At 42.1% G+C, this 14389-nt stretch overlaps 1 protein-coding gene across 3 annotated transcripts in view; it reads right to left on the bottom strand.

Annotated features, from left to right (window-relative positions):
- The window catches only part of cbfb (core-binding factor subunit beta), a 148708-nt gene extending 140830 nt beyond the window's left edge, over window positions 1–7878 (bottom strand). Inside the window, exons 1-3 of one of the 3 annotated variants that reach the window (XM_068049656.1) lie at window positions 7552–7878; window positions 7185–7271; window positions 3073–3189 (exon numbers count right to left, since the gene is read on the bottom strand). In XM_068049656.1, coding sequence (XP_067905757.1) covers window positions 3073–3189; window positions 7185–7271; window positions 7552–7629 — 282 coding nt within the window. In that variant the 5' untranslated portion in view covers window positions 7630–7878. The remainder of the gene's footprint in view (window positions 1–3072; window positions 3190–7184; window positions 7272–7551) is intronic. The other 2 variants (XM_068049655.1, XM_068049654.1) reach the window with 2 other exon arrangements.
- Window positions 7879–14389: the final 6511 nt, after the last annotated feature.

Below are 14389 nucleotides of genomic sequence, written 5' to 3'. Positions count from 1 at the left end.
CTAATGGGCGAGACAGAGGAACAAATTTACAAGGTGCAAAAATTAGAGCAGTTGGAATGGGGGACTTGAATGATCCAATGTAGACTAGGACAGTAATGCTGTAAAGGGCAGAGTGGGGGAGGGGGGAACAAAAAAAAGAGTTTCTGAAGTCTGTTCAGGAGAATTTTCTAGATTAGTAGCTTTCTGGTCCAGTGAGGAAGGAGAGGCATTGCTGAATCTGGTTCTAGGGAATGAGGTGGATCAAGTGTCAGTAAGGCAACATTTAGGAGACCGTGCCCATAGCAACATAAGGTTTAGGTTAGCTAGGAATAAGGCCAAGGAGCAATCCAGAATAAAAATACTTAACTGGGGGAGGGCCAATTCCAATGTGGTGAGAACGGATCTGGCCCAGGTGAACTGGAATCAAAGACTGGCAGGCAAAACTGTAACAGCGGCCTTTAAAGAAAAGATAGTTCGGGTACAGTCCCACAAGGAGGTGGTGGCGTGTGGGGGGGGTGAGGGAGGACGGTAGGACAAATAAAGAAAGCTCCCTGGATGACAAAGGAGAGACAGAGTAAGACGAAGCAGAAAAGGGTACATATGACAAACGTCAGATTGACAATACAAGAACCAGGCTAAAAATTGAAATTTCAGAGGGGTCGAGAGGAAAGAAATTGAAAAGCAAAGAGAGTATGAGTAGAGTGGCAACTAACACAAGTGGGAATCCAAAAGTTCTACTGGCATATAAATAGTAAAAGGGTGGTAAAGAGAAGGACTGGGCTGATTAGAGACCAAAAAGGAGATTTATACATGGAGGCACAGTGCGTGGCTGAGGTACTAAATGAATACATTACATCTGGCAGCACCTTCCTTGGTAAAGACAAAGTCATTGTGAAAGAGGAGGAAGTTGAGGCACTGAATGGTCCAAAAATTGATAAAGAGGCAACATTAGAAAGGCTGGATCTAAAGTTGATAGAGTCATATGTCACCAGGACTAGATGAGATACATGAGGTTGGGGGGGTGTGGGGGAAAGAGAGCACTGGCCATAATCTTCCAATCCTCCTTAGATACAGGTGATGCCAAAGGACTGAAGAATTATTAATGTTAGATTGTTTTTCAAAAAAGGTAGAAGGATAAGCCCAGCAACTACAGGCAAGTCAGTTTAACCTCAGTGTTGCGAAAGCTTTTAGAAACGATAATCCAGGACAAAGTTAACAGTCACATGGACATATGTGGCTGAGTAATCGGGAACAATGTAGTGGTGAAGGGTTGTTTTTCTGACTGGAGGAAGGTATATAGTGGGGTTTCCCAAGTGTCGGTATTTGGACCACTGCTTTTCTTGATATATACTAATGGCCTAGACTTGGATATGCAGAGCATTTGCAGATGACGAAAGCTGGATGCATTGTGAACTGTGAGGAGGATGATAATAATAGACTCCAAGGAGGACATAGGCAGGCTGGTGGTCGGACACGTGGCAGTTGAAATTTAATGCACAGGGCTATGAAGCTATACCTTTTGGTAGGAAGAAGCAAGAGGGGCAATACAAAATAAAAGGATACAATTCTAAAGGGGATTCAGGAGCAGAGACACCTGGGGGTATAGGTGCACAAACCATTGAAGGTTGTTAATAAGGCACACATGATCCTGGTCTTTATAAATAGAGGCAGAGTACACAAAAGCAAGCACGTTATGGTGAACTTTTATAAAACACTGGTTTGGCCTCAACTGGAGTACTGTGGCCAATTCTGGGCACCACATTTTAGGAAGGATGTGATGGCATTAGAAGATTTACAAGAATGGGCGGCACAGTGGCGCAGTGGTTAGCACCGCAGCCTCACAGCTCCAGCGACCCGGGTTCAATTCTGGGTACTGCCTGTGTGGAGTTTGCAAGTTCTCCCTGTGTCTGCGTGGGTTTCCTCCGGGTGCTCCGGTTTCCTCCCACATGCCAAAGACTTGCAGGTTGATAGGTAAATTGGCCATTATAAAAATTGCCCCTCGTATAGATAGGTGGTAGGGAAATATAGGGACAGCTGGGGATGTGGTAGGAATATGGAATTAGAGTAGGATTAGTATAAATGGGTGGTTGATGGTCGGCACAGACTCGGTGGGCCGAAGGGCCTGTTTCAGTGCTGTATCTCTAAACTAAACTAAATGGTTCCAGGGACTTCAGTTATGAGGATAGATTAGGGCTGTTCCCTTAGAAAGTTGACAGAAAATTTGATAGGGAGCTGGACGGAGAAGATAGGGAGAAACTGTTCCCATTGGTAGAAGGATCGAGAACCAGAGTCCGATTAAAGGTGAATGGAAAATGAACCAAAAGCAACACAAGGAAAAACATGTTTACCCAAGTGGTTAGGATCTGGATTTCAGTGCCTGAGTGTTAAAGGAGGCAGATTCGAACACAAAATGAAATTGGATAATTATTTGTAGAAAAAGAATTGCAGGCCTACAAGGAAAAGGCAGTGGAGTGGTACTTGCTGAGTTGCTCTTGCAGAGAGCCAGCACGGACACAATGGGGCAAATGGCCTCATGCTATGCAGTACCCATTCTGCGATTTTTATTTTCTGATTTAAGTTTATCCTTCGCTAGTTCATATTTATGACTTGCTATCATATTCTACATAATTTTAAAATAATGTACTCAGAATTAACAATTAAGCCAATATACTATCATTCCAACTATAAAAATTGATCTTTTAAGTTGCTCCTCACAACTCAGCAACATACACTTTGTGTCATTCTGTTGGTCTTCTCTGTACCCTCTCTAATGCTTGCAAATCTCTTTTGTACCACAGTTACCAGAAGTGCATGCAATGTTGTCTAACAAGCGCATTGTAGTCTCAGCACAATCCCAGTAGGCTTTGTACTTAGAGCCAGAATAATATCTAATTATAGCTTTCCTAATTGCTTCACCAGACTGAAAACATTTAACACATTTGAGCAAATATTCAGAATAAAAAATTTCCCAGTTCACATTTGTATATATTTAATACATTTAAAAAGCACCTGCATAGCAGCAGGCACAGTCTAGAACATCAAGATTTCTCCCACTCAGAATAAGTTCTAAGAATGTCAGGACTAGTTTCTTACCTTGCCTACATCACGCTCAAAATCCACATACTCCCGTGTGGGTGTTTGCCGCTGTTCTCCATGCCAATTTGCCGGAAAAAACTGCAGAGATAGATTGGTTCCAGAGGCCACAAAAGCCTTTCAGAAAAATCAATATAAACTGTATCAGAAAACAGGCCTTTAAATAAATTATAGTGTCATTTATTTTTTACATCAGTGCTACATCCTGAGGTTATAGTCTGCCAGGCGGCACTGTATACTCCAAGCTCCAGAATTGCATAAGAAATGAATGAGTCCATTTTATATCAAGTGTACAGTTACAGGCATCTGATTCTACTGTGACACATAGCCCAGAAGTTGTCAATAGTATGAGATACTGCAATAATCAACATTACTGTCTCTGCCCAGAACAACTATGTACTTTGAAAAGCTGAAGGTACAGTGATTATTTCTGATGAGATAAGATAAAATGAAAACTAGGATCAGGAAAAGGAGATTCTTATAATACTAATACCAAATCAGTTGGACACCCTTCAATAAAAAATATTCGAACATCGCGGGATTGAATTTGGTATAACAGCATGATCTGTGCAGTGCAAATGTCAAGTCAACCCAGCATTATTTGTTGACTGTATCGGTGACACGCTGAGGACAGAGGGTTTTTTTTTGGTTGTTTGACCTGGGATTCATGGTGTCAAACTACAGCATACTTATTCATGCAACAGCAAATCAATCTATTTAATGTATCGATATCAGAGCTTGCATAAGTCCACCAGCCAAACAGATGTCATTAACTTTCGAAACAAATCATTTTAAAACAGTTCAAGTACAGACTAGCCATTGTGCAAAAGTAGAGGAAAGACCAAAGCCAAAGGAGAAATATTTACAGAAAATGCTGGAAATATTCAGCAGGAATGGCAGAATCTGTGGGGGGAGAAACAGAATTAGTGTTTCAGGTCGATGACCAAACATTTCTGACAAAAGGTCACTGATCCAAGATGTTAACCCTATTTCGCTTTCCACAGATGCTGCCAGACCTGCTTAGTATTTCCAGTATTTTCTGTTTTTATTTCAGATTTCCAACATCTGCAGTATTTTGCTCTTGGAGAAATATTTACTATCCCCTCAAAGTCAGCATGTTTGCGATCTAAACTGATCAACTACTTTAAAGAAACGGAATCTCTAGCATTGTTAGAAAATGTTTGATTAAAAATGGCAAATTTTCCAATTGAAAGCTCATGAATTTCAATTTCCATGATGAATGGTTCAGAATAGCAGTGCAGCGCATTGAGTGTTATCATGCAATGTTACAGATCAGAAGGATCCAGGAAGCATATGTTTTTGATCTCAACCATGTTGGAAGCCACAGTGGACCCCTATCACACACTTCCATAGCTGGATCAAAAAGATAGTGGTGGATTCCCACATTTGGGGAATGGCATGCAACCTCGACCAACCCAGAGAAGGGGCAAAATTATAAAAATTAAAGAAGTTGCCATATAATTCTGTCCATTGCTATTCCTGGGGTAGAATGCAACAAAGTTATTCTTCACATGGATGAAATCAGGTTGGCTTAAAAATGTCTGAAACCATCCTGACAGTTCAAAGTCAATGTTTCTGAGCCATGTCTCAGTCTGACATACCAGGAGGATTCATGTTTGACCCTGCTCTGTGCTGGGTTATCTGATCTCAACTGAAGCAGTGATAAGGGTGTTACAATGTTACTTTATTTTGACATGTAGGTGGAGTCAGCATTTATTGGCCAACCCGATTTGCCCTCGGGAAGTGAGCCACCTTCTTGAATCACCACAGTCCATGTGATGAAGCTACTTCCACAGTAGTTAGGGAAGGAGTTCTAGGATTTTGATGCAGCAACAATAAAGGAACAGCAATACATTTCAAAATCAGGATGGTGTGCGACTTGGAAGTAGTGTTCCCATGCGCTTGCTGCCCTTATCTTTCTAGGTGGTAGAGATGGGTTTGGGAGGTACTGTCAAAGTATCTTTGGTATGTTGCTGCAATGCATCTTGTAGATAGTACATGCTGCAGTCATGTTGCAGGGAGTGAATGCTTAATATGGTAGATAGGGCACCGATATAGCAGGCTGCTTTGTCCTGGACGGTGTCCAGCTTCGAGTGTTGGAGCTGCAGTCATCCAGGGATTCCATCACACTCAACTTATGCCTTGTCGATGGCAAAAAGGCTCGGGAAGTTAGTGAGTCACTCGGCACAGAATGCCCAGTCTCTGACCTGCTCTTGTAGCCACAGCATTAGTGACTGGCCCAGTCAAGTTTCTAGTCAATGGTAAGCCCCAGGATGACAATAGTAACACCACTGAAGGTCTCCAACAAGAGACAGTGACAGTCAAGTGCCTGGCACTTGAGTGGCATGAATGTTAATTGCCCAAAAACACACAGCAATGGAAGGGAAAAACTGCACAGCAAGAGTAGAGTTGTTCAAGCAGAGTCTAGGTCTCAAAAGCAAATTAGTTAGCTGCAAATGGAGAAATATTTAAGAGTATGAGAAGCATACAGAAATGTGGGATTAGACTAGGTGGCACACTTGTAGAAAGCAATGTGTTGATAGACTGCACAATCTGTGCCATGACATTATGATTATTATTGCAGCATCCCTTACTGGAAGGGCTCATGTATAAATGCTACATGAAGACAGGATTGTGCTTGACTAAGATATCCTCCACAGACAACCTGTCAGTGCTCATTGTAAAGGCTCAAATATGACCAGGGAGAATCCAATCATGCATATCCCAATGAAAGAATTAGCACTTAAGGAAGTTAATGTAGATGTACTTCTGTCAGAAATATCTCACATTTGTTCATGAAACTTTATTTTACCTATGAAAAATTTCAGAGGTAATCCTGTCACATTTGTTTAGCCTATGACAGATATAAGACATAAATTGAATATGCTTAAAATAACCAATACTGCAAAATAGGTTATTTTCACTTAGGCCATACTTTTACAAATTTCACACGCACTGATTTAATCATAAAAATAAAGCCTATGCAAATCTTAGCAGTGGTAATGATTTTATCAGCATGCTATTGAGACAGATTTGATACCAAGCTCCCGACCAAAATTTGCCATTCCCCATTAATTTCCCTATCTTACAGTAGTGTTCCAACCAAAACAGCACTCACTTCACAAGTTCCATTCTGGCATAAGTACAAATAGTCTGGTCCGTATGACCACATGCCACTCCCCAAAAAAAATACATTTGCAAGACAAATTTATACAAGCTAATGAAACACCTATCTTGAGTGAAATCCTGCCTGCCTAAGTGCTTGAAAGATATATTGGAAGCTGTGTGTTCCAGATTAAGATATGACAAGCCTTATACATCTGCAAACATTAAATGAAGACAAAAGTGGAGTATAAAAGGTCTAAAAGTTGTGCAGCGCCAATAACTTCAAATAAATAATGTTAGAGTGGCCAATTATTTTTCTGCTTGAGGGAAGCAGCCATTCCCAAGGGAATTGAAAAAACATTCAGCAGCTCCAAATGTAATTCATATTGACAGATCAGTCAGGAGAAAAAGCATATATTGCTCAGCATCTTCATTGCTCAGTTCCATCCTGAGATAGCTCATTTAAACTAATTCATTGCAATAGGCCAATGTGAGCTTCAGCCCATCCTGGACTGTACTGTGCCCATCTGATAGTGGGTACATATAAAATTTAAGTCACCTCAAGTAGAGTGGTTAGGATTACTTGAGTGTATTTCTTTTTATTTTCATCAATCCATCAAGGATTAGCAAAAAGTCAGAAATCCGAAACAAAAACGTTAAATGCTACAAACACAAAAACGGTCAGCATCTGAAGAAAAACAGGTTACCAACTCCACTGCCATCCTGATGGAGATTCCACCCAAACTTAACCAGCCTTTCAAGTTTGCATACTGACTGCACACACCAGTGTTCACTTCATTTCCCACTTCTATATCAAGGCACATTTAGAGCCATGTCGGTCGGGCGTCTGACTCTTGGGCAGTTTTTCCCTGCCACTCCTTTCCAAGCTATTTAGTATCAGGTACTGTGTCCCGGACACGCTGCCCATGTTGTGCGTGTGTCTTGTTGGTGCTAATAATCAAGGGAGGATGACTTTTGCTACTCACAATCTCAGACCTGCCGTCCCTACAGGCGTTCTGAAACCGCATCTGTCTCTCATCGTGCGGTCGGTCGCGGAAACCTGTGTATTTAATCTGTTAACAAAAAGAGAAAGTTAAACTGTTGCCAGCGCGAATGGTGAACAAATAAGCGTGGGCGCGCCGGTGGCACTCGGGGAAGTCTCCCCTCCCAAATTACAATTACAACACGGAATAAAGCAGCAGTAGCGGATGGCCATGTGTCCCCCGCCCGGCCCGGCACGGCCCGCCCCAACCTGGCCTCTCCCTCCCATACAAGCCCTCACCCTCTCCGCCGAGCGGCAACTCTGGCAAACTTTCCCCGTGCACCCCGGCCCCGTCCAGACTGGTTTCTCACCTCACATTCCCGGCTAAGTTTGCGGAAGAACTCCTCGTTCTCGAACTTGCTCCTTTGATCGGGGACGACCCGCGGCATCTTTCCCGACTCTCTGTCTCTGGGTAGGTTAGTATGCCTCGGTGCTGCCGCTGCTCCTCTCTCTCTCTCTCTCTCCCCCTCCCTCGGTCGCTGCTATCCGGTCCTGCCCCGCCGGCTCGTGCTCCCCGGCCTCTAACCGACTCAGACAGAGCTCGCGCGCTCACTTCCTCCAAGGCTCGCGGCGCGTCTCGCGCTCTCACTTCCTCTCAACTAACTTCACTCACACACTGCACCATTCGCACCCGCCAGCGGCAGTAGCGCGCAGGCGCGCACTCTCCCCCTCATTTACATACAGTGCGCAGGCGCGGCTCCTCCTCATTGGACCGCCAACACAGCTCATTAGCCACGAGTGCCTGGAGGGAGGATGATTGCCGAACGGAGTGGGAATTGGCCCGCGGAATTCAGCACTGACATGTTTCGCTCATTCCTGACACACTACGCCGCAGTTCAACGTATTCATGCACGAACACGATAAGTTGTATAGAGCTAACTGAATTTATTGCGCCTATCGTCACTAGCATGTATCCTGCATAAACTAGTGAAAGAATACATCCTAATGGGACTGCAATCTCCAAAGTTCTCAATGTGTTAACTTCAATCACCCAGAGGGCAACCGGCTTTCCACTGTAACAGACCATTGTGCCCACTTTACATGATTTCCCCAAATTGATACTCATCTGTTGCTATTTGCTGCATGCTTTTATTACAACTGTGACTATATTTCAATACGTGCTTTAGGTGTGAAAGGTGTTATTTAGAACCATAGAAAAATTACGGCACAGAAGGAGACCATTCAGCCCATCGTGTCTGTGCCGACTGAAAAAACTAGCCACCCAATCTAATCCTACCTTCCAGCACCTGATCCATAGCCTTGCATACACTTCAGGTGCATGTCCAGGTACCTTTTAAATGAGCTGAGGGTTTCTGCCTCCACCACCATTCCTGGCAGTAAATTCCATACACCCAGCACCCTCTGGGTGATAAAGCTTTTCCTCATGTCCCCTCTAATCCTTCTACCAATCACCTTAAATCTGTGCCCCCTGGTAATTGACCTCTCCGCTAGGGCAAGCAGGTCCTTCCTGTCTATCTAGGCCACTCATAATTTCGTACACCTCAATTAAGTCACCCTTCAGCCTCCTCAGTTCTAAGGAAAACAACCCTAGCTGCAATCTTTCCTCATAGCTGCAACTTTCAAGTCCTGGCAACATTCTTGTCAATCTCCTCTGCAGTCTCTCCAGAGCAATGATGTCCTTCCTGTAATGTGGTGACTAGAACTGTACACAATAGTCCAGCTGTGGCTGAACCAGCGTTTTACATATTTCCAGCATCACATCCCAGCTTTTGAATTCTATACCTCGGCCAATAAAGGAAAGCAATCCATATGCCTTCTTCACCACTCTATCTATCTGTCCTGCCACCTTCAGGGACCTGTGTCATCCACTGCACTACCCTCATCAATCCTCCTTGTTTCTTCCTCAAAAAAATCAATCAAGTTAGTAAGATATGAACTTCCCTTAACAAATCCATGCTGACTATCCCTGGTTAATCTGTGCCTTTCTAAGTGGCAGTTTATCCTGTCCTTCAGAATTGATTCTAATAATTTACCCACCACTAAGGTCAAACTGACCAGCCTATAATTATTTGGCCTATCCCTCGCACCCTTTTTAAACAATGGTATAATGTTCACAGACGTCCAATCCTCTGGCACTCACCCATATCCAGTGAGGATTTGAAGATGATCCTCAGCACATCCACTATTTCCTCCCTGGCTTCCTTTAACAACCTGGGATGCAATCCATGCGGTCCTGGTGATTTATCCACTTTCAAGGATGTCAGACCCTCGAGTACTTCCTCTCTCATTATGCTTATTGTATCTAATATTTCACATTCCTCCTCTTTAACTACAATGTCTGCATCAACCCTCTCCTTTGTGAAGACAGAGACAAAAAAACTCATTAAGAACCCTGCCCACATCTTCAGCATCCATGCATAAGTTCCCCTGTACATCTCTGATAGGCCCTACCCTTTCCTTAGTTATCCTCTTGTTCTTAATGTACTGATAAAACATCTTTGGGTTTTCCTTGACTTTACCTGCCAATAATTTTTCATCTCCTCTCTTTGCTTTTCTAATTTCCTTTTTTACTTCACCCCTGCACTTTCTATACTCCTCTAGGCTTTCTAAAGTATTAATTTTTTGTGATCGTCATAAGCTTTCTTTTTCTGCTTTAACTTACCCTGTAAGCTTCTAGATTTGGCAGTACCACCTTTTATCTTTGTGGGTTCATGCCTACACTGTGCCTGTAGTATCTTGCTTTTGAATGCCTCCCACTGGTTTGCCACTGATTTTTCTTCAAGTAGCTATATCCAGTCCACTTTCACCACATTACCTCTCAGTTTCTTAAAATTTGCCTTCCCCCAATTTAGAACTTTTACTCCTGTTTTGTCTTGGCAATAAGTCTTTATTTTACCTTCCAGCTGCTCCTGCCTCAGCTCACCTGCTGCTGAGACTCTCATTCATGCTTTGGTTTTCTCTATACTTCACTATTCAAATGCGCCTGTCCAGCCTCTTATTTTCCACCCTCCGTAAACGTGAGCACATCCAAATCTCTGTTGCCAATATCTGAAATCACATCAAATCCTGTTTACCCCTCATCCTTGTGTTCATGGACCTAAACTGGCTCCTGGTCTGGCAACTCTCGATTTTAAAATTCTCATCCTTGTTTCCTTGTGTTCTTTGTCTTCACCCCTCCCTATCTCTGTAAACTCCTGCAGCCCTGCAAACACTCCCCCGCCCCCCACAACCCCCTCCCCCTCCCGCCCCCCATCAAGATTGCTAAGTATTTGCAGCACAGAAACAAGCCAATGCCCGTGTTTATGCTCCACATGATCCTCCTTTCACCCTATTCATCTAACTCCATCAAAATATCCTTCTATTCCTTTCTTCCTCGTGTATATATCCAGCTTCCCTTTGAATGCAACTATGCTATTCACCTCAACTACTCCGTGTGGTATTGTGTTCCACAATTTAACCATGCTCTGGTAAAGATGTTTCTCCTGAATTCCCTATTAGATTTATTAGCGATTATCTTATGGCCCCTAGTTCTGGTCTAAGCTGCAAATGGAAACATATCTATATCTACCCCATCAAAGCTTTCATAATATTGAAGACCTCCATCAGGTCACTCCCCCACCCCACCCTACCTCACCCCCTGCACCCCTCTCTCCCCTCCCCTGGCTTCTCAATCCTAGAGAAAAGAGTCCCAGCCTGTTCAATCTTTCCTGATAGGTATAACTTCTCAGTTCTGGTATCATTCTCAAAAATCTTTTTTGCACCTTTTCCAATGTATCACTATCCTTTTTATAATATGGAAACCAGAACTATTTTCAGTACTCTAAGTGTGGTCTAACCAAGGTTCTATACAAGTTTAACATAATGCCTCTGCTTTTCAATTCTATCCTCTAGAAATTAACCCCAGTGCTTTGTTTGCTTTTTTTAATGGCCTTATTAACCTGCATCACTACTTTTAGTGATATGTATATCTGTACCCGCCCAGATCCCTCTACTCCTCTACCCCAATTAGACACTTATTTTCCATGGAGTATATGTCCTCCATATTTTGTCAACCAAATGTATTACCTTATACTTATCTATATTGAAGTTAACTTGCCAGTTACACACGATTCTGAAAGTTATTGATGTTTTCCTGTATTTTGTCACAGTCCTCCTCAGTATTAACTGTACTCCTCCCCAGTTTGGTGTCATCCACAAATTTTGAAATTGACACCTGCAATCTTTACACTGCTCCAAATCTGGCTTCTTGGACATCCTCAGTTTTAATTGCTTCATCATTGGCGGGTATGCTTTCAGCTACCTCGGCCTTAAGCTCTGCAATTCCACTTCTCTACAGCTCGGTATTAATGCTTCTGTGAAATGCCTTGGGGCATTTTCCTACATTAAAGGCAGTGTATAAATGCATTTATTGTTGTTCATAGAACACAAACATTAAACTATAAAAGGCTATTCATTCCATTTGGCTGATCTTTCTTTCAGTCCATGCTTGGGACCTTCTAACACCATTTCCTGATCACACCATTTCCATTCCCACTACACCCAGCTCTTTCTTCAGTCAGGAATCTGCCTATTTCTTTTCTCAATGCATCAGCTGAGTCCACAGTCACAAAGCTACATGGCATTTATTTCAATCAAGACCTCAATCAAACAATAGCAAAATACTGCTCATGCTGGAAATCTGAAATAAAAACAGAAAATGTTGGAGACACTCAGCAGGTCAGGCAACATCCGTGGAGAAAGAAACAGAGCTAATGTTTCAGTTCAATGACCTTCGATCAGAACTCATTCAAGGCCATTTATTCTACCAAGTCCACACTAATTACACCAGATGGCATCTATAGAATTAAGATTAAAACCGATGCAATACAGACCGATTTCTACTCCAATAAGTTTTGCGGACTGTGGCAATAAAGTTCAGCTTTCTTGAGGATTCCTCTGCATCTTATGCTAAGCCTTTATAAATCATTGGTCATGCCCCAGCTGGAGTACTGTATTCAGTTCCAGGCACTACACTTTAGGAAGGATGTCAAGGCCTTAGAGAGGATGCAGAGGAGATTTACTAGAATGGTACCAAGAATGAAAGACTTCAGTTACTGGGACAGACAAGAGGAACTGGGGTTGTTTTCCTTAGAGGTTGCGGGGAGATTGGATAGAGGTGTATAAAATCATGAAGGGTTTTGATAGGCTAATTAATGAGAAATTGTTTCCAGTAACAGAAGAGACAGTAACCAGTGGACACAGATTTAAGGTAATTGGGAAAAGAATGGAGCTGACATGAGGAGAATTTTTTTGTGCAGTGTGTTGTTATGATCTGCAATGTACTAACTGAAAGAGCAGTGGATGTAGATTCAATAATAACTTTCAAAAGGGAATTTGATAAATGTTTGAATGGGAAAAAAAATTGCAGGGCGACAGGGAAGGGACATGGGAGTGGGAATAGTGGATAGCTCTTTCAAAGAGCTGGCACAGGCACGATGGCTGAAAGGCCTACTTCTGTGCTGAATCATTCTATGATTTCAACAGTATTTAGCCACATCCACCACTTGTCAATCAGATATGGTTAAAAATACATGAAGCTGAAACAGAAATCGAAGAGAACTTGCAAACTCACATAGAGGGGAGGTGACTGGTAAAATTACAACCAGTCTTACTTGGAGTTACTGACTTGGTCTTCATGAGGTTTGTATCTGACAAGCACAAGTGTTTGATAGGTTTAATTTTGTACTCTTACACGGTTCCAACTACAAAGAAATGCCACAAACAGTTCCTGAAAGTATTAATCCATTATTGGAATGAACATTGGATTGTTTTTCAAGAGATTAGTAATAAATACCACATGAACACAATTATTATGCTGGGCATATGTAGCTTAATATATCCAATCTGAGTATCTCCATACTGTCATGTAGTTCGTTATAGATTAAATACAGAGTATATTAATTTATCCAATATATACTGTTCAAATAACATGCTGTCATCTATTCTATTGTTAATACGTTACACATTTTTACAGTATATCATATGCAATGGAATGTACATGCCATTATAGCTTGTAATATATATTGTCCTATTGTACATTCCACACAATACTGTGGTACATAATCACACATAAAATCTCAAAGTCCTCTATTTGATACAAGTAAGCATATGGCTGGTAATAATCTGTTAGCATAAAAAGACATCAAAGTCTCCTGTCCTCGATGAATGCAATCCAGATATGTTCACTACACTTGCATTTATTCTAAAAAGCTTAGCCTGGCTGCAGTTACTGGTGTGGTGGGACACATGGGAATGTTTGAGAGGATGATTAATGAGCTGACAGCAGGAAGGAGTGCTGAGGGTGAGATGATGATGAATACAGTTCCAATGATCAATACCCAGACAGACAAGCAGGCCTGCACTGAAACCCTCCATATCGATCTAGTCATTAAGTAAGAGGCACTGCTATAACTGCATGCAACAGAAAGCAGTGCAAGATAACTCCAGCAGCTGTTTCAATGCTGAGGATAAGTGGGGGGGGGGGGGGGGCGGGGGTGCGGGGAAAGGGAGCAGCATCAGTGGCCTTGACTTCCTTATAATTACATTCAGTTCTACTGATTTCTCTCTGTCTTGGGACATGCGGAATAAATACTAATACTACTACTTCCTAGGATGCTCTGTGCCAGCACAGAGTGTACATCTCTCCATGTAAAATGTTTTATATTGCAAAGCACACACCTCATCCTAATTGATTGTTTCTTTGATGGTCATGTGTGCTTGTAATTTCTGTGAATGCACACATGCTGCTGGTGTACCCGGAGCTGAAAGTCAACCCATCATTTTAATTGTAAAAAAAAAGATATTCCCCCTCAGAGAACATCCAGGAAAATGTACATGTAGCTTCTTTTTGGTATCAGGCAAAGCTCCAGTTCATTTTTTCAGCATATCTCTTAAAAAAAGAGAATCTTCCCGAGAACTGGAAGAGATTGAGTGTGATCCCAATGCAAAAGCAAGTTTCTGCATCATTTGCGACCTGATACCTTAACACAAATTACACAACTTTTCACAAAAGTTTAAAGCTGTAAAAGAAAACTAAATATTTTATTTAGAGCAATTAATGTCTGGATATGTGTAGTAGATTCTGGCATAAACTTTAAAATGATTTAAATGTGAGTAATTTCTGCTCAGCTTCTCGCTCCAACTTTCATC

This window comes from Heterodontus francisci, chromosome 17 (assembly GCF_036365525.1).
Source record: "Heterodontus francisci isolate sHetFra1 chromosome 17, sHetFra1.hap1, whole genome shotgun sequence".
Classification (NCBI taxonomy): domain Eukaryota; kingdom Metazoa; phylum Chordata; class Chondrichthyes; order Heterodontiformes; family Heterodontidae; genus Heterodontus; species Heterodontus francisci.
This window is presented reverse-complemented; position numbering and strand designations above follow the sequence as displayed.